The 22780-nt window shown below is 37.3% G+C and overlaps 1 protein-coding gene across 1 annotated transcript in view; it reads left to right on the forward strand.

The window, feature by feature from the left end:
- RAB8B (RAB8B, member RAS oncogene family) overlaps window positions 1-21798 on the forward strand; it is a 66570-nt gene extending 44772 nt beyond the window's left edge. The window contains exons 2-8 of the mRNA XM_058541781.1: window positions 3619-3679; window positions 6759-6819; window positions 11913-11990; window positions 12978-13067; window positions 14289-14354; window positions 16561-16611; window positions 17457-21798. Of these exons, the coding sequence (XP_058397764.1) occupies window positions 3619-3679; window positions 6759-6819; window positions 11913-11990; window positions 12978-13067; window positions 14289-14354; window positions 16561-16611; window positions 17457-17549 (500 nt within the window). The 3' untranslated portion in view covers window positions 17550-21798. The remainder of the gene's footprint in view (window positions 1-3618; window positions 3680-6758; window positions 6820-11912; window positions 11991-12977; window positions 13068-14288; window positions 14355-16560; window positions 16612-17456) is intronic.
- Window positions 21799-22780: the final 982 nt, after the last annotated feature.

Here is a 22780-nt window from a genome sequence, read left to right on the forward strand (position 1 = left end):
TAATTATTTAAATTTTTCCTTCTTCCCTGAGTGCACAGTTTAACCTTAAACAATTCACCTTAGAGGGGAAAGCCTCTGTTAATGTTTCTGTTAGCCCCTGAATATCAGCGTCCAGCTGAGCCATTTCCTGGTCATTTGCAGGAGGGCTTGAGAGAACTTCTGGCCATCTGTTTCTTCTGGCGGGTGGGGGGTGGGCAGTTCTGAATGACCATTAATCTTTTAATTCCTCTTTAAATTTGGTAGGATCTTCTGAAAATGGAAGTAAAAAGGCTTTATAATTTAAAAGATCTCCTGTTGTCCAGAGGACATGAATTCATTGGGTAAAGGTCCAGGATACATCCACAAAGGGCATTGCATAGGAAGGCCTGAAGCTGGCAGAGCTTGATTTTAGAGCCCAGCAAAACGAGCCTTATTGTCCATCCTAGGTGCGTCTGCTAAATTTACTTCCTGGCTTAGCATTTACTTGAGTAACCTGTATACCCTGGGCGTAGAGATTAGGCTGGAGTGTTCTCTGTAAATCTTGTAGGGAAAGGGAAGCTAAAACAGGCAGCTGGGTGTTTAAGGGATTTTCTGGGCAAAGTGAAGGAGTTTTGGGAATCTAAAGGAATATGCAGAGGCAACGGGCTGAATTTTGAGAGGAGGGGTTTAGACCAGGGGCCCAGAGGTCCAAAAGATCTTCTGGAGGGTCAGGAACAGGAAGTTGGGGATAAAGGGATGTAAAGAGGGTGGAGAAGGGGAATTTACGTTAGATAATGGATTTTAATTTTTGTTCCAATTTCTGTTCTTCCATCGTATTAAGTGAGTCCCTAACTAGCCATTATATTCCTTTGTATATACTTTTCACCTTGATCTTTCCATAGGTATCAGTAAGACAATTGTTTAGGATGAGAGCTCTCAAAAAAATTTTTTTTATCTTTTAAATATAGCCAATTCAAACAATCCATCATCTGGCCATTGACAAGTAGGATCTTATATTAATCTCAATAGCAACTCAAACCAATAAGCCTTTTTATGGCTTAACCAAGGACACTAGAGGTGTCCCACAAGAGAGTGAAAAGATGCAGTCCTCACAAGATCCAGAAAGTTCATTCCCAAAGATAACCAAAAGAAAGACTTAGACACATATCTAGCTGCAAATGGGGTGCAACCCACATTTCTGTCCAGCCAAATTTTACAACAGGGACAAATGAAAACAGTGACCATCTCTGGGAGTAAAGGGGTCAATAGAATACAAGACTACTCATCACAAATTTTTACCAAAGTCACTATATCCAAGGAACAAGTTACCCAAATATTTTCTCCTGCTAATGTAAATTTAGAAAAAGAAAAGGAAACTCTTGCTTCCAACAGACCCTGCAGGCAGAGATCCAGGAGACTGATGTGGTGAGAATTCTTACCTTCTGCCGGGCTTGTCAGAGGTCCCAGGATCTCACCGCTGCAGCAGCCTCTGAACAAGTAGTGTCCAGCCAGTGAGGAGCCCCACATTGGGCACCAAAACTTTTGGGGAGGAAAACTTTTCCTTGCTTCTCTTCTCGGTTCTTTGGCTGGTCTAATAATTAAATTGACATAAGACAGATTAACAGGAGAAAAATAAATTTTATTTCATACATGCGGGAACCCAAAAGATATGAGGTTCCTCAACAGTCAGGCAATTGAGGCTTGTATGCTATCCTGAGCTAAGAAGGGGGTAGGGGTCTGAGACTAAAAAGGGGGAGGAAGACAGTTCACAGGAAGATGGGAAGAGCAAATGTTTGGTAAACAAATGTCTGCCATGCCATGTGGATAAGTCTTTCTGATGTAAAAAATTATCTCTGGTAATAGCTGTCTTCCTGGTACAGGCCTCCTATCTAAAATCTTTTAGGCAGTTAAGGGGGAGGTAAAAAGCTCTTCTTGAGCCTGTTGGGCCTTGATTTTCTTCAGCTCAAAATAATCCACAGGGCAGCCTGCCCTGAACCCTATTACTATCAACTGGCTCCTGACAGCAGCATAAACAAAAGCTAAATACAAGTTCACAACTCTTAGAAACATTGAAAACCTATGAATAGTGAAAAGATGGTTAAGTATCACAGATAATGGTAGAACTTTTTCAGATAACAGAAAGGTAATCTTTCTAACAAATTCAAAAAACAAAAGGCTAGGTCAGTAGAAAGTTTCCCGAATATTTTAAATGAATGGAGAGTAACTGAGACTTTAAGGGAGCCTCAAAATGGCTTTGTTGAATGAAGGTGGAAAAGTTGCCCATGACTCCCAACTACAGGAAGAAACCACCTGGAAAGAACAGGAGTTATCATCTTCATAAGCTAGAACGAGGAAAGTTTTCATTTGAACAGGCATTTCGATATACATCTTCTCTTATTTAAAATGTGAATAAACTATTAGATGATGGAATGTTGGACATTAGCCTTCCAGTTGAGCAAGTTATTTTCCAGATAATACAGTAAGGCATTTTGAAAGTCATGAATTTTTTTTTTCTTTTTCATTGTGGTGAAAAACACACAAAATTTACCATCTTAACCATTTTTAAGTGTACTGTTCAATAGTGTTAAGCTTATTCACATTGTGGTAAACTGGATCTCCAGAACTTTTTCATCTTGCAGATCTGAAACTCTATACCCATTAAACAACAACTCTCCTTTTCCCCCTTCTCCAGCCCCTGGTGACCACCATTCTATTTTCTGTTTCTATGAATTTGGAAAATTATGAATTTTTTTTAAATGTTAATATCAAGAAACTTTTATTTAGTGCCTATAAGGTGTTGGGCATTGTTCTCGATGCCAGGACCAAAAAGAGATAAAGGATAGAAGAGAATCCCTAGAGGGTCTTTGTTACACTGGATCTGGAGATATATTGAAAGATAAATCATGATAAAAATCAATGTGTATTAAGTCTTAAATGAGTGATGGCCACAGTAAATTCTGTGTAATGCTAAGAATAATATTCATGCTGTGTTGCTAAGTTTTGCTTCGGCCACCATAGACCCTGCAATACTGAGGTACCTTAGAGGAGGAAACATGAGCCAGATAACCTGAGGATAGTTGGTATCAGATTGTATTTGTTAATAATACATGGTTATTAGTGAGGGGAAAGAAGGATTGAGAAGCTGTTCTGCTAGATTAGCTTTGGTGTGATTGTTGTCTATTTCAAGATTACAAATAGGTCTCAAATAGGCAGGGTTGCCCCCACCCCCCCCTTAGCCAGTTGCAGATTCTAAAGAAACAAATGGAATGACATAAAAGAAGACATTGTAAAGAGGTCCTGTGGCCTTTAGGGAAGGACGGGGCACAAGGAGTAGGAAGCATTTCTTATATGTATTTCAGGAAGTAGAAAATATGGCATGTTCTCAATCTATCTAAATTATGTAACTTTGAGGGATGTGATCCGTGTCAAAATAGTGAGGCATATAATACGTTGCATTTAACATGTATGGGAATTCTTTGCAGAGTAATTAGCATTCCTTTCTTCAGCTCGTATTCAGAGGAAACATACCATTCACACCCTCTCTGTGTTCACATTTTCCAGTGCGTTGGAGAGCTTTTTTCAATAGAAACCTTTGTCCTTTTCCTAATAAGACTTGGATTATATTTGAAGAAATTTAGCATGTCTTTCTTTTTCTGGCAGGAATTGATTTTAAAATCAGAACGATAGAACTAGATGGAAAGAAAATTAAGCTTCAGATATGGTAAGTAAAAAATATATATATACACACAGAGTTTCTACCTTAATCAGAAATTGAAAGTGGAATTTAAAATGTGAATTGTGATAAGTTAGAGGTATCCTATGATAGTTAAAACATCTTTTCTTTATCAGAACCAAGGGGAAATGGGTAAGTATTCAGTTATCTCCATCAAGAATGGGAAGGTACAGAATGATATCACTAACTCTTACAGCCAGAAGAGATCTGAGAACTCATTCTTCCAAAATGCTAATTTTATAGGGGAGGAAACTAAATTCTAAAGAGTGTAAATTACTTTTTCATTATAGCTGTGAAATCAGATAAGACAAAGTAGTCAAGTGGTAGGAGCCCTGAATGGGAAGTGCAGATCTAGGTTCTAGTCTTGACTACCTCTAAATTGAGGACTTGGTGCCAGTTGCTTCCCTTCTTAGGCCTACTTTTCCTTATTTGTAAATTGATTGGTTAGACTGATGATATCTGAGTTCCCCTCCAGCTCTGATATTTTATAATTTATTTGCATATTTATTCTCATTAAGTAAAACAATGAGGAACACTAGACTGGGAAATAAGGGAGAAAAAAATCCTGCGTCTCATCTCTCATGTTGCAATACGCAAGGCCAAGATCTCCTTATGATCACCCAACTCTGACTGGTTAATTGCTGAAGAATTTGTCCAACAACCGTGAATGTATATGGTTCTTCCAGATTGGCAGGTTGAATATTTTTGGCTTTAACTCAGAAGCTCTTAGGTTTTTTTTTAACTTGCTATAAGCTGGTTTAATTTCTTTTCGTTATAGGCCCTTCCATGTGGAGGGAGCCATTTAGAGCTATATAGATTGGAGGCTTGAGGAAGGTTTTTGATGATGTTTACTGATCTAATATGTGATGATGACAGCAGTAGACAAAGCTTAGAAATTAAAAGCAGCATTGACTAAGAATGAGGCAGGGCAAAATTATAAAGTAGTATATATCAGCTTTTTCCTTAGGCTGTTTTTCTTCTGTGACTCAGAGCCCAGATAGAACTAGAACATTACATTGAAATCCACCAGCCCTTCTTTTTTTTTTTTTTTTTTTTGGTGAGGAAGATTAGCCCTGAGCTAACATCTGTTGCCAATCCTCCTCTTTTTGCTGAGGAAGATCAACCCTGGGCTAACATCTGTGCTCATCTTCCTCTACTTTATATGTGGGATGCCGCCACAGCATGGCTTGACAGGCGGTGTGTAGGTCCGTGCCCGGGATCTGAACCTGTGAGCCCCAGGCCGCCAAAGCAGAACATGCAAACTTAACCACTACACCACCGGGCCGACCCCCCTACCAGCCCTTCTATTACAGAGACAGAAACTAGGACTTAGAGTGGTTAAGTCCATCTGAGGGCACATGTCTGCATTACTGATAAAACTGGGACAACTACCCAAATCTCCTGGAATATCATGTCAGCTTTATATATTAGCCTAGGGTAGTGGCTCCCAGGATACTTCTTTGGAAAAAGAACACCACAGGCTGCCCTTTTCATCTATTGGTATTTAGTAAGAAGCCAAATATTTTAAAGATAAAAAAAAATTTTTTAAGAGGGGAGCAAAAGAATTTTTGACTCTGTGCTGTGTAGTCCTGAGCATAGCAATCAGGAGTGTTTCTAGGAGCCTGTGGCTGATTAGCTAATTAGAACTTAATATAGAGTGGCCATAACATCATGGCACTATTTCTCAATACTCTGAGCAGCAAAATAGTCTCCATTCAATCTTCACGACCTGTGAGGTTTCTCCTCCATCCTTGCTGCAAAGCTGGTTCTAAATCAAGTAGTGTGTTTGAATCAAGAAAATATGATTAGTCTGCTCAAAGGTGCTTGGCTTCTATTTTCCCTGTGATTTGTTTGCCATGTACCACACAAGTGCCCTGTGTGATTAATCCCAACCAGTGAGAGAATGGCAGGATAAGACTACTGTGGTGTGAGGCCTGCACTAAACAGCCAAGACCTAGGATGCTTGAATCTCATTCAAAGGGATGAGCTGTCTAGTGGCGGAGCTGGGACCACAGCCCACCTGAGCCTGTTTCCTCTTCTGCAGAACGAGGATGATGGTGATGCCACCACACTGGGCTGTGGGGGCATCATGTGAGCACCAAGTGAAAGTATTTTGTAAGGTATACATAAAGGTTAAGGTATTTATTAGTGTTTTTAATTTGCCATATTTCCCTTGGGCCTTCGTCTCTTATTTGGGTTTGATATGCAGATTTCTAGTATATTTCCACAAATGCCTCTTTCTCCCCTGCAATTAAATTTTACAATTTAATTTGTTTTAGTAGCACAGGGAGTGAATTAGTTCTGGCTGTAAGTTGCAAATTTAGGAATATTGATTTTCCCAGATAACAAGGAAATTTGAATTCCTTTATAGGGATTGCTTCAATAAATGTAATTAGAAATTTTTGTGTTTTTCAGAAAGTATTTTAATGGTATGCTATCAGCTAAAAAGCGAGACTGTACGAAAGTTTATGTAATTTTGAGGTGTTTGTCATATTTTGAAGTCTTTGGAAACATTGTCAAGGGTTTTGTGTTGAACTGCAGGCTCCCATTTAATCGTGGGCTCCACAGCGAAAAAGTTGAAGAGATCCTTTTAGTGTGCTCTGCTGAGCAGAATTTACCCAGTAGTAAGTCCAGCCCAATTGCTTGCTTTGTACAGAAATCAGACTTTCAATCAAGAAAGAAAAATGCCTTAATCATTAGGCATTTATAAAAAGGATTATAACTACCTCTAGGAGTCCAAGAATTATTCTCGATTCTCTACCTCATGTGTTTGACTAATATAACATGCCAGTTCCTAGAGGGCCATGTATTTTCCTGTTGCTGCTTTTATCATCAGTGTCCAAGTTTTTCACCCAAGTCATTGTGAACTTCTGACAGGCTCCCGTGGCCACCACCGCCTCCAGCTCACAGATGCACAGTAGGCTCCCTTTGTGTTTCATTCCCCTTTCCCCTGAAACCACTGCCTTTGTAAGCAGACCAGAATTATATCCCCTAGAGTTTAGAGTCTCTCCTCAGTGATGCTGGTGATGACTTTTAAAACCACTCTCTCCTTTGTTTCAAATTTTAGGGACACAGCGGGTCAGGAAAGATTTCGAACCATCACAACAGCATACTATAGAGGAGCCATGGTGAGTGTGTTTTAGGGCTTTGTAATTCTTCAGGTGAAAGTAAAACATGAATATTCATTTGTCAAGTTTATAGGATTCAAGCTGGAGTCTAGGACAATGAGGAGAATAGATTTTTTGATGTGAAAACAAGACATTTAAATGGTTTTTTATGTTTTGTGTTTAGTAGCTATGTACTTTGCCATTGGTCTTCATAATATTAATCAGATAATTAGCTTGTAGATATTTCAGAATTCCTCCACACATTCTGAGGTGATTGTATATTTTTGTGATTTTTTCCTTTTATTCATACTTTTGCCAATTCTTGGGAAACCACAAACTCCGTGACTAAGTCTTCATTTCTTGCACCCTCTCATCATTCAGCCCTGCCACCATCATCCCTTATCTCTCACCAGGTCCACAACGTCTACTGCTTATGACTCATCTCTCTGGAGTCTCCTCCACCAGCATCCTGCCAGCTGGCCAGGAAGTAGCTGAATGATCTGTGACTCTTTGAGGCTTATAATCTGGTGAATCTTGACTACCAAGTCCTTCTTTGCTACATCCTAGCTTTAACCTTGTTATCATAACTTCATCACTTGGCTATTGTCCATCCTAAGGTGCTTTATCTATATAACTCATTTATATTGCTTTTTGGTTCAAGACAGATTCTGTGTGGTACTGGGAGTACCAGTGGTGAATAAGGCAGTTTAGAAGCAGAGCTGTACTGAACCATGCCTAGCTGTACTGAACCATGCCTAGAATGACAGGCCCAGACCAGGACTTTGTCTCTGGCTTTTAGGCCTAAGCCTGGCACATGTTGGAGCTTTGCATTATGATGAAACCCGATGTGTCAGAGAGTCTTTGAAGGTTGAGTAGTTGAGATCATGAAGCTGAACCTAGTAGATTGTGGGGTACCAGCTGCCGTCATGCCTAGCTCATTGCTTAAAAAACTGTTGTGTTCCTGGGAGTGGTGTTGGTGTGACAGAGCTGAAGAGGAGATAACTGTCCCCTCGCCTCCAGGAAGATGTCATCTGAATCCACGGATCCCTTCATTATCATGCTGCCCTCCCTTCCTCTTCCACTGCCCATCACGCTCCATTATCTGAATACCAGTAACTCATCCCCCAAAAAAGATTAGAGATTCCTTTTTAAAGCTATATCACCTTTGCACTATATACCACTAAGAGTTTTATATATATGTGTTTTCCACACTTCACCCTATAATAATACTTTTAAGATTGTGAAAGGCCATCATTTCAGAAAAACAGTTGTCAGCTGCTCTCTATTTTGCTTAGATTGGAATCAAAAGGAAGGGACTTACCTTGTGTGCCAGGAAGAAGTTTGCCATTTCTTTCCTCCAAGAAGGATTTTAGGGATAAATGAGAACATCTTAATGGGGATGATTTGGAATAGTTTACAGGTATTTTTGATTGGAGCCATCTTAGAAACACAGCCTTTTCTCTTGAGCAGTTTTTTTATTTTCTAGAAGTGGTGTCTTGGCACCACTTGTATGCTCATTTTCACTAGAGAGTGGACAGGAACACTTAGAATGTGGAGCAAATGTTTCACCTGGGTGACTAGCTATAGTTCATGATACGAGGAAAGAGGTCATTGAAATGTCTTATTTAATTTAGATGTGAGGATCATCTGTCATTTTCATTTATCTACTGCCTAGTCTTTCTTCACATTACTTCAAATAATTAGAAATTGTTGCTATTCTAAGATAGAATTGTATTTTCCATTTTGAAGGTAGGGACTTTTGTCTCTGTTTTTGTTCTGCTGTAATGCCAGTGCTTGACACATAAGATGCTCAATAAATACTTGCTGAAGGGGTATCACTCTTAGATAGATCTCTGAGAAATCCTGGTTTCCTCATGTCTTTGCTCTGTGAGGTCATCTGTTCTAGTGGGATGTGAGGCCCTCATGTTCTCGTTGCGGTATGTTCTCGTTTTCAGCAAGTGGTGGCTCTGGCAGGTTTAGTTTGGTTGGTATGCAGCATATTGATAAATACTGTACTAGGTCTGCCACCATGGCAGAGTCCTTTGGTCTGTTTTAGACTATTCAGCAACATTCATAGTCAGCATTAACCCTGATGGACAGTTGGGCTTTTGGGACAAAAACGGACTATATCAATACATTATCAACATTTCTCATAGACCAACACCATCTTGTGAACTCTAAGGAAGCTGTTCTTATAGGTATATACCAGATATGTAAAGTTTAAACTGATATACTTGATTTTGTATTTCTCGCTGATTCGTAATATCAGTTAGCTTACAAACATAGGAAATAGTTGAAGAGTTTCTGCTATTGAAACCAAAGATATGAATTAATAATAGCTGCCATTTATTGAGTCCAAGCTGTGTCCTGGATTCCAGGTTAGGTACTTTACAAATAATATCTCAGTAGATCCTCAGAAAAGAATCCAGTGTGGAAGATGTGCAGTCCTCATTTTACAAATGAGGAAGTGGAGACTGAGAGGGATAAAATAACATCTCCAGGATCCCCCAGGTGGTACATGGTAGAGCCCAGGCGTGACGCCTCTGACTCCACAACCTGTGCTCTCAACCACTACACTGTGTTCACACTTCCTGTGCTAACCACCCAGAGTGCCACTTGACAGACATAAGACAGTAGAGATCAAGGTTGTCCGTGTAGCCCAAAGGGTTTAGAGCTATGGCAGTTATTTGGTCAATTTTAATATTATAGGCAGCTGAACTCTTTGAATCAGCAATTATTCAGATTCCACTTTGATTTTTTTTTAATTGTGGTAAAATATACATAACATAAAATTTACCATTTTAAGTGTACAGTTCTCTACTTTGATTTTTTAAAAATAAAATTATTTGCATTGACCTTTGAAAAATCTCCTTTACATAAGTGCAGCCAAAGTGAAACATTTGCATTTGAGTCTGGGAGGAGGGTGGATAGAAGAGAATATTGTTTGTCATTTAAACAATAATATATATTTTTCTGGTTGTCAAAAGGTTACGTGTGGTATAGAAAACTTGTAAAATCCCAAGAAATCATCCAAAATCCCACCATCCTGAGAGAAAGCTTCTGTTAACATTTTGTTGTGTTTCCTAGATTCTTTTGTCTATGTGCACTTGTGTTTTTTTTATAAATTATATTTATTTACATTTTTTTTTTGAGGAAGATTGGCCTTGCGCTAACATCTATTGCCAATCTTCCTCTTTTTTTTTTCTTTTTTCTCCCCAAAGCCCCAGTGCATAGTTGTATGTCATAGTTGTAGAGTTGTAGCTTTTCTTTGTGGGACTTCGCCTCAGCATGGCTTGATGAGCAGTGAGTAGGTCTGCACCCAGGATCCGAACCCCGGGCTGCCAAAGCAGAATGCATAAACTTAACTGCTACACCACCGGGTCGGCCCCTATTTACGTTTATATTTATGTACAGAGTTGGAGATCAGACTCTGAAAGACTTTGTTTACCATGCTAAGAAATTGTAACTTAATAATGAGTGTAGTGGAGGGGTACTGAAGAATTTTAAGCAATGAAGTGATAACTCTGGTGCCCTTATGGAGAGTGGATTAGAGGAAGTTAAGAATGAAAGCAGGAAGACCAATGAAAGACTATGACAGAAATCCAGGTAAAGGCTAATTGATGAGAATGGGAATAAGGCCATGCATTTAGGGGAGTGTCAGATTCTGGAAATATTGAGGTCACTGGGTCTACAGGACGTAGCAGCTGACTGGCTATGGAGGAGATTACTCCCTGCTTGGGCTGGCTGGCCGAGTTGGATTGCTCTTCATTAGAATGAAAGTACAAGGAGGATTGGAAGATTTGGAGGGGATGAAGACAGCCTCATGTTTTACTTAGTTGAGTTTTCAGTGACCACAGGGGACATCTAGGAGCTGATGTCCTCAGTGGTCTCCAAGGCACATCTGACCCTAAGTATCCCTTCAGCCTCATTTGGTGCCCTTCTCCCATTAAATTTGTGTGCTCCTGCTAAGCTGACTTTCTGTTACTTGATCCAGTGGGTTCTGAGCCTTCCTATTCAGGAGGATATTTACATCTCTGCTGTGTGCCAGGCACCATGGGCTTCCCCTCTTCACCCCAGCCTCAATGCTTTTGCCTAGTTCAAGTCTACTCAGACCTCAGGCCCTGGCTTTAATGTCATTTTCTCAGGCAAGCCTTCTCTGACCACCTGAGCTCCTCAACCAGGTTAGATTAGCATTTGTACTCAGAGCTCCCCAGGCTTCTTCATAGCAATTGTCAAAATTGTGAGTAATGGTATAATTAGTGGCTCATTGTCTGTTTTCTTTGCCAGCCATCCGTGAAAGGAAGGGGACTTGTCTATCTTGTTCCCTGCTCTCTTGTTCCCTGCTGATGCTAATATAGCATCAGCCTAATATAGCATAGTAGCTGCTCACTCAATGCTTGTTGAATGTATGGGCAGGTGGGTGGATCTAGCACTTAGTACAGAAGTATGGACCGAGGATATAGATTTGGGGATAGTTAGCATACAGGTGTTAGTTGAAACATTTGGAAGATAAACTCTTTAGAAATACCTGACATGGAGTCTTCAAAAATGCGAAGAAAATGCCTTTTATTAAACCTGTATAACAAATGCGTTATATTTTAAGTGTCTGTGATTTGCTTAGATTGGTAGTGACATTTTGATCAGCCCATATAAAAAGAAATAACTTTAAAGAAGTATCGTTACAGTCTTAGTAGAGGAGTAAGGAGCAAGACAATTTCTACTTGGAATAAATAAGTGCAGAACAGAAGTGGTTGCCTCTTACTCTCCATGGTGTCTCTATTTTAACTTAAACACTCTTTCTTCTCTAGTTGGTGCCGATTCTTATCATGTGAGGTCAGGCAGAAAGGGTGTATCACCTTTACCATGATCACAAATTGATTAAAGGTTAACAGTGAAAATGTTAACAGCATATTTATTTACATGGTGAGACAATGGAAGAACTTATTTATTTATTTTTGCTTCTCTGTACTTTTAAAATTTATTATGAATCCCTTTTATAAAGACAAAAAAAAGGACAAACAAAAGGTTTCTGGAGAGGAGGAGTACATTGACATTATATTCTATAACTTTAAATATATAAAGGACTAAATTAAGATCTTTTTTTCCTCCTATAGGGAATTATGCTGGTCTATGACATCACAAATGAAAAGTCCTTTGACAATATTAAAAATTGGATAAGAAACATTGAAGAGGTATGTATGGCAAGAGAACGATGATTCTGGAGATCATCAAGATGATACTGGAATGATGATACCTGCTGGGTGCTTGTAAAGGACTCCTGTCTCTAAGAGGCAGCTGAGCTGCTGAGAAGTAGGGCATGGACCAATCAGGCCCTCTTGCTGTGTGGAGCGCCATGGAGGGCGCGAGATCTCCTGTATGCCAGTCTGACCACTCTGCCGGACAGGGGGATGCAGACAGAGGAGCAGTTTCACAGAATTTTAAACTTGGGCCAGGTCTTGAAAATAATTTAATCAAGTCCCCATTTTACACATGAGAAAATTGAGGTCAGAAAGAAGTGACTTGTCTGTGCTTGTATAGCCTTTAAAAAGGAGAGCTAGGATTAGAACATCTGATTTCCAGATTTTGTTTGTTCCACCATGCTGTTTGACTGGCAAAAATATATCTTTATTCCAGCAACTTCTCATTTTGCCCTTCTAACATTTTCTCCATCTTAGATATTTGAAATTTGATTTAATTCCAGATTGATTGGTATTAAGATTTTTTTTTAAGCCTTTGACATTTCAGAAAGAAATCTGACTCTGAAATAATTTTGTACACCTTTATATTAACCTACATGAATTTAATTTTTAAGTAGTTTGAATCCAGAATACCTTTTTCAAATTGGCTTACTCAGAGTTTTTTTTTCTTCTCTGACCCAAACTAATATATGTAAGTTGTGTTGTTAGATAACCATAAATTTTATTTCTCTTTGTTCCTGTGCAAAAAAAGACATGAGAATAACTGCACACCTTTGGGAAAAAAGTTTACCTGTGTTCTTATGCTGTAGCTTTTCCCTTCCTCCCATCTTTTAAATTTTTCTCTGAATCAGGCCTTGTGTTGAGTGAAAGATTATTTGTCTATTAAATTCATGGATATGTTTCTCACAGGTTTGGATTTGTCTGTTGAATAACGGTGTTTTTCTCAGGCTGTTTTTATAACATATTATTTTCTCTCTGCAGCATGCCTCTTCAGATGTAGAAAGAATGATCCTGGGTAACAAATGTGATATGAATGACAAAAGACAAGTGTCAAAAGAAAGAGGGGAGAAGGTAAATTTGAACTGAATGCATAAAGATTGGAATCTACTCACATTAAGCCGTTATTTTCTTAGTATTTTTTAATTATCGATTTAAGTTTTAAAAATATCTATATTTTACTCCTTAAAAAAACAACAAAGAGATGTAATTCATACTTGAATGGTGTGAATTAGTATTCAAGATCCAATGCCATATACTGTGTAGTCATGACTCATTCCTAAGGAATTTGCTGTTTTCTGGGAGATACAAATTGGTCCTTTTTAAGATTCCTGCAGCTTAGAGTTTAGGCTATTTCTTCCATAGCTCTGTGAAAATGCCCAGTTTTGAAGCAGAAGTAGTTCATTCTCTTTGAAAAAAGTAATGGATAGGTAAAGTTTCAATAGTAATCATTTTCCAATTCATTAATTTTTTCTAAGAATATTTTACTACTTATTAGATTTAGGTCATTATGGATAAACTCCTTGTAAATCATCAAGCTGTGGATGTCATTTATAGGTCATTTCTAGGCATTTCTCTGTTTTGTGTCCTGTAAAGAGTTTATTATATGTACATATTTACTTCTATGAAATTTTCTAAATTGACTTAGAGGCTTCAATTTTTAAGTCTTAGAATTTTACTTTAGCCCTTTTTTAGTGAATCATGCAAAATGCATTCTGTTTTTCAATCTGACTGCAAACTTTTTTCCCCTAAAAACATTCACTTATTCTTGGTACTTATTGTAAATGAACTGAGAACTCTTTGGGAGTGGATGGAAACATGGAAGAATTCAGTTTGTCTCAATCCATAGAAACGAAGCAATGAGTACTTTGTATTTTAAGCTTTTGTTCTATTATGCACCAATTTATTAAAAAATAATTAAAAGTCAGCATAGTAACTGTTGGAGAATTTACTTGAGGAGCAGATAAAAGGAGCAAATGAATCCAAAGTTAATGGTAGGGATGGGTGTCCATCTCCTAGTTTTTCTTGTAAGTATATTAGAGAACTAAAAGTATATTAGAAAAAAAGAGACGTACTTAGACTGTGTTTTGACTGGAAGTTGTGCCATTTTATTTATGATGAATGAGTTAGATATCTAAATTCCAACCACAATAGGAGAAAGCAAAGAAATTTGAGAGCCACAGAAGTTCTGAACTAGACACTCTGCTTTTTGAACTTTGAAAACCTAAAAAATATAGATGCTTTATATAGTCAAGCAACTTTCACTGAATTTAAATATTTCTGTTTGCCTTTCAGTTAGCAATTGACTATGGGATTAAATTCTTGGAGACAAGTGCAAAATCCAGTACAAATGTAGAAGAGGTAAGAAAGCGATGTTTGGTCACTTGTTATATAGAAGCACCAGTGCTTAGGGGCCTGTGTTCAAGCAACTCTCAAAGCCTTGTTCCTTCTGACTTAGTGAAGGCGTTGTGTGAACTCCACCTCCATTGTATGAACTTTTGTGCTTCTGACTTTTCCGTGGAGTCTGGCTGAATTTCTAGCGCCCAGCCTCCACATGGAATGTATTAGATTGCTCAATTAAGATTCACTGAACAGAAGTTAGAAGTGTAAGTTCAATTTAAGTTCAGTGTGCACTTTGTTTGGGAAGCTGGAAGTCCTGTTCTAGCCAACCAAGCTCCGTGTCTTCTGCTCATTTATCATCATTCATGTCATCCTCTAGTAGCCTGTAGCAGGAGAGGCGTGATTACTTTCATGTCTGTACTCTCTCAGGAGAGAATTAAACTGTTAGCTTATTGAACAAATTCCCTTAGTGTACACATTTGAAGTAGATGAAGCATGATACATTGTAACACAGTGGCATTTAGTAGAAATAAGAAAGTGTGTTTATCAGAGAGTAGTTTTAATAAATTTTCAGTAAGTTAACTGTTAAAGAAAACCAGATCATCTAAAGTCTTTTAAGAAGAGATGTGCTTCACCAAGGGCAGAATTGTCGATAATGTTTTCTTTTTTAAAAACATTTTTGAAACTGATCATAAAAATACGTGTTAGTACATGTAATTCACTTAACAGTAATACTGATGGTTTCATAAACGTTTAAACTCTTAGGATCCTCACTGTTCACCATAACATAATGGCTAAAAATCGAGACTTAAATGACTTTATTGGCTAGTGGACATTGATCAAAATTTTCTCTTTGTTGTAAACAACTAACACTATTTTTTTTTTAAGGTTGGCTACTGGGTGTTAGGAAACAGGAAGCATCTTCTGATTTATTTATGCAAGAATAGATAAGCAGAAAAATCCTTCCTTCTGCTTGCCACAGAAGGATTTCCTTCCATCAGAAAGAGGGGAGCCTCTTAAGTCAGCTGTAATGGTGGAGACAGGAGAAAAGCTTGGTCACTGAGATGGCCCACCTAGGATTGCTCCCACAGAATGAACTCCATACCCTGGCTTAGTGGAGCAGGCTTAGGTCTCTGTTAGTACCTGCACCCTGATTACAGCTGTGGCTTAGAGAGAACATTGTGTTATGGAAATACAGAGCTGGGAGTTGCCCGAGCTACTTATTCTGGCTAGGTATTCTGCAGAAGTTAGCAATTTTCCCAGAGCTTTAACTTAGTGTGGTTAGCCTCATAAAAACTGGGATAGGCTTATGTAGAAACTTAGACTCACAGGTGACCAGTGTGACATGGGACACTGACAGTGAGTGATAATAGTAGTCATCATATTGTTTCTGTTTGACTTGATTGGAAATAATCCTTTTGCTGAACATTTTTCAGGGCATCAGGAGTGGTTGGGAAGAAAGAGACTGACGTAACAGTGGGTTTAGCATGGACACAACTGAAGAAGCTTTAAGAGTCTTGGGTCTATAGAAACAAAGTAGGGATGATAGCTTTAAAAAATGTTTGGTTGGGGTCAAGAGACACTAGGCATAAAATGTCATTGAGATTAATCAGATTTGTCCTGCTTCCAATTGAACTGATTTCCTCTGTGGCGAATTGAGCTGAACGTAGGAACTATGGGGCTTTTGGAGTGTTAAGACAGGAAGATTATATGTTCTTAGGTATGAGAGTGAAAACAATTTGAAAGAGAGGAGGTCGAGAATAAAAGGTAGAGATTTTTGTGAAAACAGATTTTAGAGCTATAGGTTAATACATAATATTAAACAGATATTCAGCATCTCCTAGACCAGGCACTGTGTCTTGCTCTGGGAACGTGGGGGTGGCTTTTAGACAGAGCCTCTGCCCCGCAGGTGCTCCTGGTGTACTGAGGAGGTTCTCCATAGCTCAGCAAGTGTCATGTGAGGAACTTGTGCCAGATAGTATGTGCAGAAAATATTTGATGAATGCATGAATGACAGTTTGATAACACTGGAAAATGCTTATGATATAATTGAAAAATAAGATACAATATTTATGAGTATACTATGATTATAATTATATTCTTTTCCCAATTAAAAACTTCGAAGTAATATGTTTATATTTTATAATGAAATAATGAAAAAATTCTATATTTTTATTTTAAAATATATTATAAATATGTAATTATGAAATTTTTGGTTTACCTTTAGGCATTTTTTACACTTGCACGAGATATAATGACAAAACTCAACAGAAAAATGGTTTGTATTACAAAATTTTTATTTTTATGCTATTTTTAAAATTTGTTTTCTTATTTATGATGTTTATTTGGTTAAAAGGATAGACTTGATTATAATATATTCACATTAACTCTTTTTTCCTGCCTCACATATTCACCTGATTGAACTTTGATTCTTATTTCTGTTTCTTCAGTTTATCTTCTGATATTGATGTTATCTTCTGTTTCTTGTTATTTCTGAACTGCAGTTGTTTCAGTTCTTTTATCTGACTCTTTAAGTGGTCTTTAATTGAATTTTAATCAGAATATTTAAAATAATGGCACAAATTAAATTTTTGCTGTAAAATTATCTAGTTCAGTTTTCATGTGAAAGATATTTATATCTATATATAATTATGATCTTGAAGTTGCTAAAGTTTGCTTAAATTTGAAAGGATCTCAGTGATGAATCATTAGGACAACCTTGAAAGTTTGTTTTAACCTGGATCCTGGATATAATTGTATACCTTATGTTACCAACTTTTCTTACCTCTGACAACAGAATTGCCTATACCAATATCTTAATATTGTTTCCATCATTACCTTTGAAACTTTACATTCCACTGGCTATAATTTCTTTGAACTGGAAATAGGAGCTTCCTATCTAATATATTATTAATATGAAAGGTGCTATCTTAAAAACAGTTTTCTCATTTTAATCCACCATTTCCAAAGAAACAGATAACATCAGAGCTTAACTAGTTCCCTTTCTAATAAAATACTACTGCATATACATTTATGATATGGATTGGTATTTTTATTTTTTAGATAATTGGGGTCAAACCATGAAACTTTTATTTCCTTGGTAACTTATCTTCTGTTTTTTAGAATGACAGCAATTCATCAGGGGGAGGTGGACCAGTGAAAATAACAGAAAACCGATCAAAGAAGACCAGTTTCTTCCGTTGTTCGCTACTTTGATGAACTCTTTCTGAGAGACTGCAGCACACCTAGAGGACCCTTTCCTGCTTCTCTGAAAGCACAGGTCACCCAGCCTCAGAATCATACCACCCGGCTGCTGCTGAGAGCACCACTGAACCTAGACCTCTCAACACAGAATGCCAAGTGGATTCCAGCCTCATGGCCGATCAAGATAACAGGCTCCTTTTTCAAACGTGGAAGCAATGAAGTGGAGACACATGCAGGAATTAACTTGTTTTTTCTTTGTTTTATTGCCTGTTGCAGAAGCTACTATCTTTCTTTTTCACTTTGCACATCAGTATTAGCCTTTCCCTGTTACAGCACAATCTTAGACTTATATGTGCACACTTTGTCTCATAAAATTCTAGACAAATTTGTGCAATTGGGGATGTTTGAAAAAAGAGTAGAACATTTAAAGCAGAGGTTAATGTACTAAAATTAAAGGACATTTGTCTGGTTCATATGGCCAAGTGTTATTGCATTAATAGCATTTATTTAAGGGCTCTGATTTATGATTTTCTTAAATAGGAATCATTAAATTCTGATAAAATTTTTATCTTAAAAATTCCTAAAAATGTCCGTCTGTTCATCAGAGGCCACAATTTCTTTATTTCTTCAGATTGTTTAGAGCTTTGCTTCATTCCTGACCTTTTTGTCAGGGAGTCTGGGTAGCTGAAGAAATCACTTTTTCAGTTGATTACCTCTGCCTAATCTATAGAAACTGCATTTGGAAATCACCTTCATCTCACTTTTCCTGGGGTTTGTATTTGCTGTTCTTTTCTATGTTTGACCTATTGTAACCACTCAGTTATCTAAAACATAACGTATTTGAACATTGTTGTCTGCTTCTAATTGTGAACTTCTTGAGCTGAAATTTTACATAGGTAGAGAGATGTGCCAGTTAGGGTTTTATTTCATCATCTAATTGTGGTTCTGGCACGTCAGCATATGTAATATATTTTTTCTTAGGTTCACTCCTTAGCTTGCTGGTTTAGTTGTAATACCCAATTTCTACCGTAATCCCTGACTGCAAGAGTTAACAAGAATTAGATTTAGATTACAGTTCACAGAAAGCTTACCTATAGGGAGAGAGATGAACTTGTTGATGTAAATTTAATAGAGAGAGCCCTTGGTAATGGTGAAAATAATGATTTTTGTTCTGTTTTTATTTGGGCTTTTTTTTTTTTTAAATAAAAGTAATTAGACCTAGTGCAGCCTCTAGGAAAAGTCTTGCCTTTTCATTAGAGCAAGGTTTTAAAACAGCTGTTGTGGAATGTGTAGAACCCAGTTCTATCTGTTCAGGTTCATTGTTATAGCACTTGGTCCAGTCATTTGGGCCAAAGCCAACCAAAAGCTTAGCTGCCTTTCTCAGCAAACACTGGTACTGGTACACCTTTTGTGGATGAAACCATTACATAAGAAGAAAAAAGTATTTAGTGTTAACTTACGTGCCAAATTCAAATCATTATGTCATGGCTATGCTGTTATTCTAGCCTTCAGTGCCATAACACAGAAGGGAGTAATAAAGAGGTGATTAGGGAAATGAATTCTGTTAATAATTATTCTTCCTGATAGGCCTGTTTTGTTTCACAAAGGTTACCATCATGCTTGATAGTTAAGAATGCGAGATGAAAGTGGAAATGGATTGCTTTGTTACCACAGAATTCTGCTTCAAATTAAGGTGTATCATTCGAATGCTTGGACCAGTCAACCTTTACGACTTGTTTGAAAACTTATGCACAATTTAGTGGCAGCAAGTATACCAGAGCTATTTTTGATGGATACACTAAACTTATTGTTGACAAATTTCACCCTCTTTGATTTTTTTTGTACTTCCCTGTAGGCTTAAAGGCACCTGTTGGTGTCCTCGTATAATCAGTAGTTCCTTGACTGAAAGTTGATTGTAAGTCTACCATCTTAAAATTAGATACGTTTTTGGAAAGACAAAGTAATTTCTTAGAAACATCTTGTGTTCACTAATTTCCTGAAAAAGATCCAAGCAGTTAAGCTTTCTGGATGGTAACAAAGTACTTTCTAAAAGGCAAGTGCTATGACACCATGTATGAATGTAATTCTCTTAGTAATTTACCTCTGACTATTTGGTGTCTTAACACTTTGGTTTATATCTCAGGGGTTGTCTGCAAACCAAAACTGACATATTCTGTGGTTAGCCTTGTTTTATTTTGTTTTTAACAGAATGCTTTGCTTTGCTTTCTTCCTTCTTTCTTCTGTTGTCTTATATGGGTTAATAACTAGTCTCCATGAACTTCCCTTTGAAAGAGCCTGTAAAAATTAGATGAGTCTAAAAGTGCTCTTTGAAGTAGCAGCAAATTGGGGGAATATGCTCTGTTATATAGAAATAAATTCTTCTTGCTATTTTCTTACATTTAGCTTTGCTAAATTGTATATAATTTGAGCTAAGACCATAGGAAATTCACTTTCTGCATGGTAAATGACCCAATAAATATTCCACTTTGCTTAATAATGTACATATAGTGCATTATTTTTTCTACGTGTAGATGAATTTAGTGACAGATAATTGTCTGTTCCCTGCTGAAACTGAAAAAGTTTTTGTTCACTAGTTTTGTGTGAACATTTTTGTGGTCCTACGGATAAGGTACATGAAGATTTTTGCAGCAGTATTACTGGTTTAGTGGCTGCACTTTATTATCAGTGTGCTAATTTTTGACAATGATTGGAATAGACCTTTTCAAATAGAGTCTGAGGGTATCAGACAATGAAAATGTGCTGTAACTAAGTAGCATGTGAATCAGTTGATTATAAAATGTTTCACTGGGAACTTATTTTAGCTATATTTTACGTCAGACAGATTATGAGAAAATAATCCACCTGTGCATCAGTTAGGAGGTGCTGCAGGGTTTCTTACTATTTACATAAATATTTTGTGCAGTCTTTGTTATAAATTTTCAGAAGACTATACTCTTTACTTTGAAGGACTATTTTTTAATTATACCTCATTTAGCTAATAGTATTCTAACATCTGGTAGGAAAACAGTGAGCCAGCCTTTACACATCCAACCCGATTTAGATTATATGTTTTGTTTTAAACTAAAGGCATCATTGGAAAGGTAGGAGGTAGTTTAGATTAGAATAGAACATACATGTCATATCCAATAGTGCAAAAAAAGTATTATCTCTCTGTCTCCATTAATAAATTTAGCTGTGCAATATAGATAAATGTTTGCAGAAATTTCTAAACAAGAGATTATAACTCCATTTTACAGTTTCTGAACGCTGAGAATCTGTATTAAGGCTTATAAAGTTTTTCCTGTGAACAGTAACATACATTTAAGCAGACTCTCTTTTCTAGTTCATGACTTAGATTTCTTTATAAATGTAGTCTTAATCTTTAAAGATGAGCTTTTAAGCTTAAAATTTTAAAACAGCATTTCATTATGTTCGTTTACTTATCTCAGATTTTAAGCACTCATTTCTACCATCAGGTTTTTTAGAATTTTTCTTTTAACAGAAAAGACATTCCTTTTTCTTTCTTGTTATATCCAAAGAAAGGGGGGAAAAAGGAATGTCTAAAAATGAAATTCCTTGTCCTAGAGGGACCTAGAGGGACAGGATATGCTAATAAAATTTCAAACGCTAGCACAATTTTACAGTAGAATCAAGTCTTTTTTTTAGACTAATAAAATTAACAGGTGTTATGTTCACTATGAAAAAACCTAAATGACTGAAATTTATAGAAATGAAAATTAGCAAACAATTATTTTAGGAATATTTTCAAATTTTACTTCATTTTTTGAAATGCTTGTGCCATATGCAGTTGCATTTCTTATTGCCAAGAACTAATGGAACTTCTTGTTTCATTTTCTTACCTTTTTTTAAAATGTGAATTTAATTATTATAATTCATCCCTATGGCCTTACAGATGGATTTTATTTTGTTTGTTTGCAGCTGACACTGCAGTTCCTTTAATGCAAAATACCATAAACTATTTGACTAAAACCATGCCCCTAATGGGAAATATCTACTTTTTCCATAGAACTATCCTACTGTGTATGTTTCAGCCTGTTTTATTTTTGCTCCAACGGCTTAATGTGAAAAGCTCCTGCAGATAAAGTGGACCTGTCTATGTGCTTAATCTTGTTTAAGCCAATTCATTAACTGTGTACTGATACTGATGCTGTGTTTTTTTTAAAAACATGGATTTTATTCCAGGTGAACTTTTTTTTACAATAATGTTCGTCTAAAATAAAAACTACATAATGGAAATACTCATGACTCTCTGAAGTGGATTGCACATTTAAAAAATATTTCTTCAAATTTGCTGGGTGTGTGACTCAAACCATGGTAGACTTAAGATAGTTTACCAAACTTTACATCTTGTTTGAAGACTTAGAAAATTGGCCAGATCTCCTCCTCATACTTAGTTCAGAATACATTGAAGTTATTCTATTATAGAATTGCAGCCTTAAATTGATCATCCTTCCCTTCTTCATCATTGTGAGTTTAGTTTCTGTTGTTTTGTTTTCACTTCCAAATAACACAGTTTGATGGCCCCAGCCCTGTCAATGTTCTACCACTGTGCCTGTGCCTGTTCCCAGTCATAGCCTTTTCCGTTCATCCCCACAACCATTTCAAACCTTCACTATTCTTCTCAAGCTTCCGACTTCTTTCCTTTCACTCTTGGTAGACAGAACTTTCATCTCCTGCCTCACAGAGAAAACATCAGTCTAAAACCACCTTAGCCATCTGTCCTTCCCCAACCTATAGCCTACCATGGCTGGCTGCTCTACATCTGCCCTCATCCTCGCCTCCTTCCTCTTGCAGCAGAGGCATTCCTCCTATCCCATGCTTTTCTCTCTGCCTCTTCTCTGGATTCCTCCTCCCAACTCTGTCCTGTTCTCAGGGAACTCACAACTCTTTCTCATACACCTTCAAACTCTTATCCTGTGTTATCTCTTTCACCTCAGCATCTAAGCATCCTTAACCCTCCCACCCCTCTGCCTCATGTCCATCTCAACTGTTGCTCTCTTTCCTCTTCTTCCTGTCATAGCTAAGCTTCTTCAAAGAGTTGCTTCTAGTTACTGTCTTCACTTTTTCATTCTCCATTTGTTCCTCCACCTAGTGCAGTCTGGGTTCCACCCCTCCCACTTCACTGACATTGTGCTTACAACGGCCTAGTTGCTAAAGTAGCAGACAATTTGCAGTCCTTGTCTTGGTTAACCTCTTGGCAGCATTTGACCAGTATATCTCTC

Source organism: Diceros bicornis, chromosome 5 (genome assembly GCF_020826845.1).
Source record: "Diceros bicornis minor isolate mBicDic1 chromosome 5, mDicBic1.mat.cur, whole genome shotgun sequence".
In the NCBI taxonomy this organism is placed as follows: domain Eukaryota; kingdom Metazoa; phylum Chordata; class Mammalia; order Perissodactyla; family Rhinocerotidae; genus Diceros; species Diceros bicornis.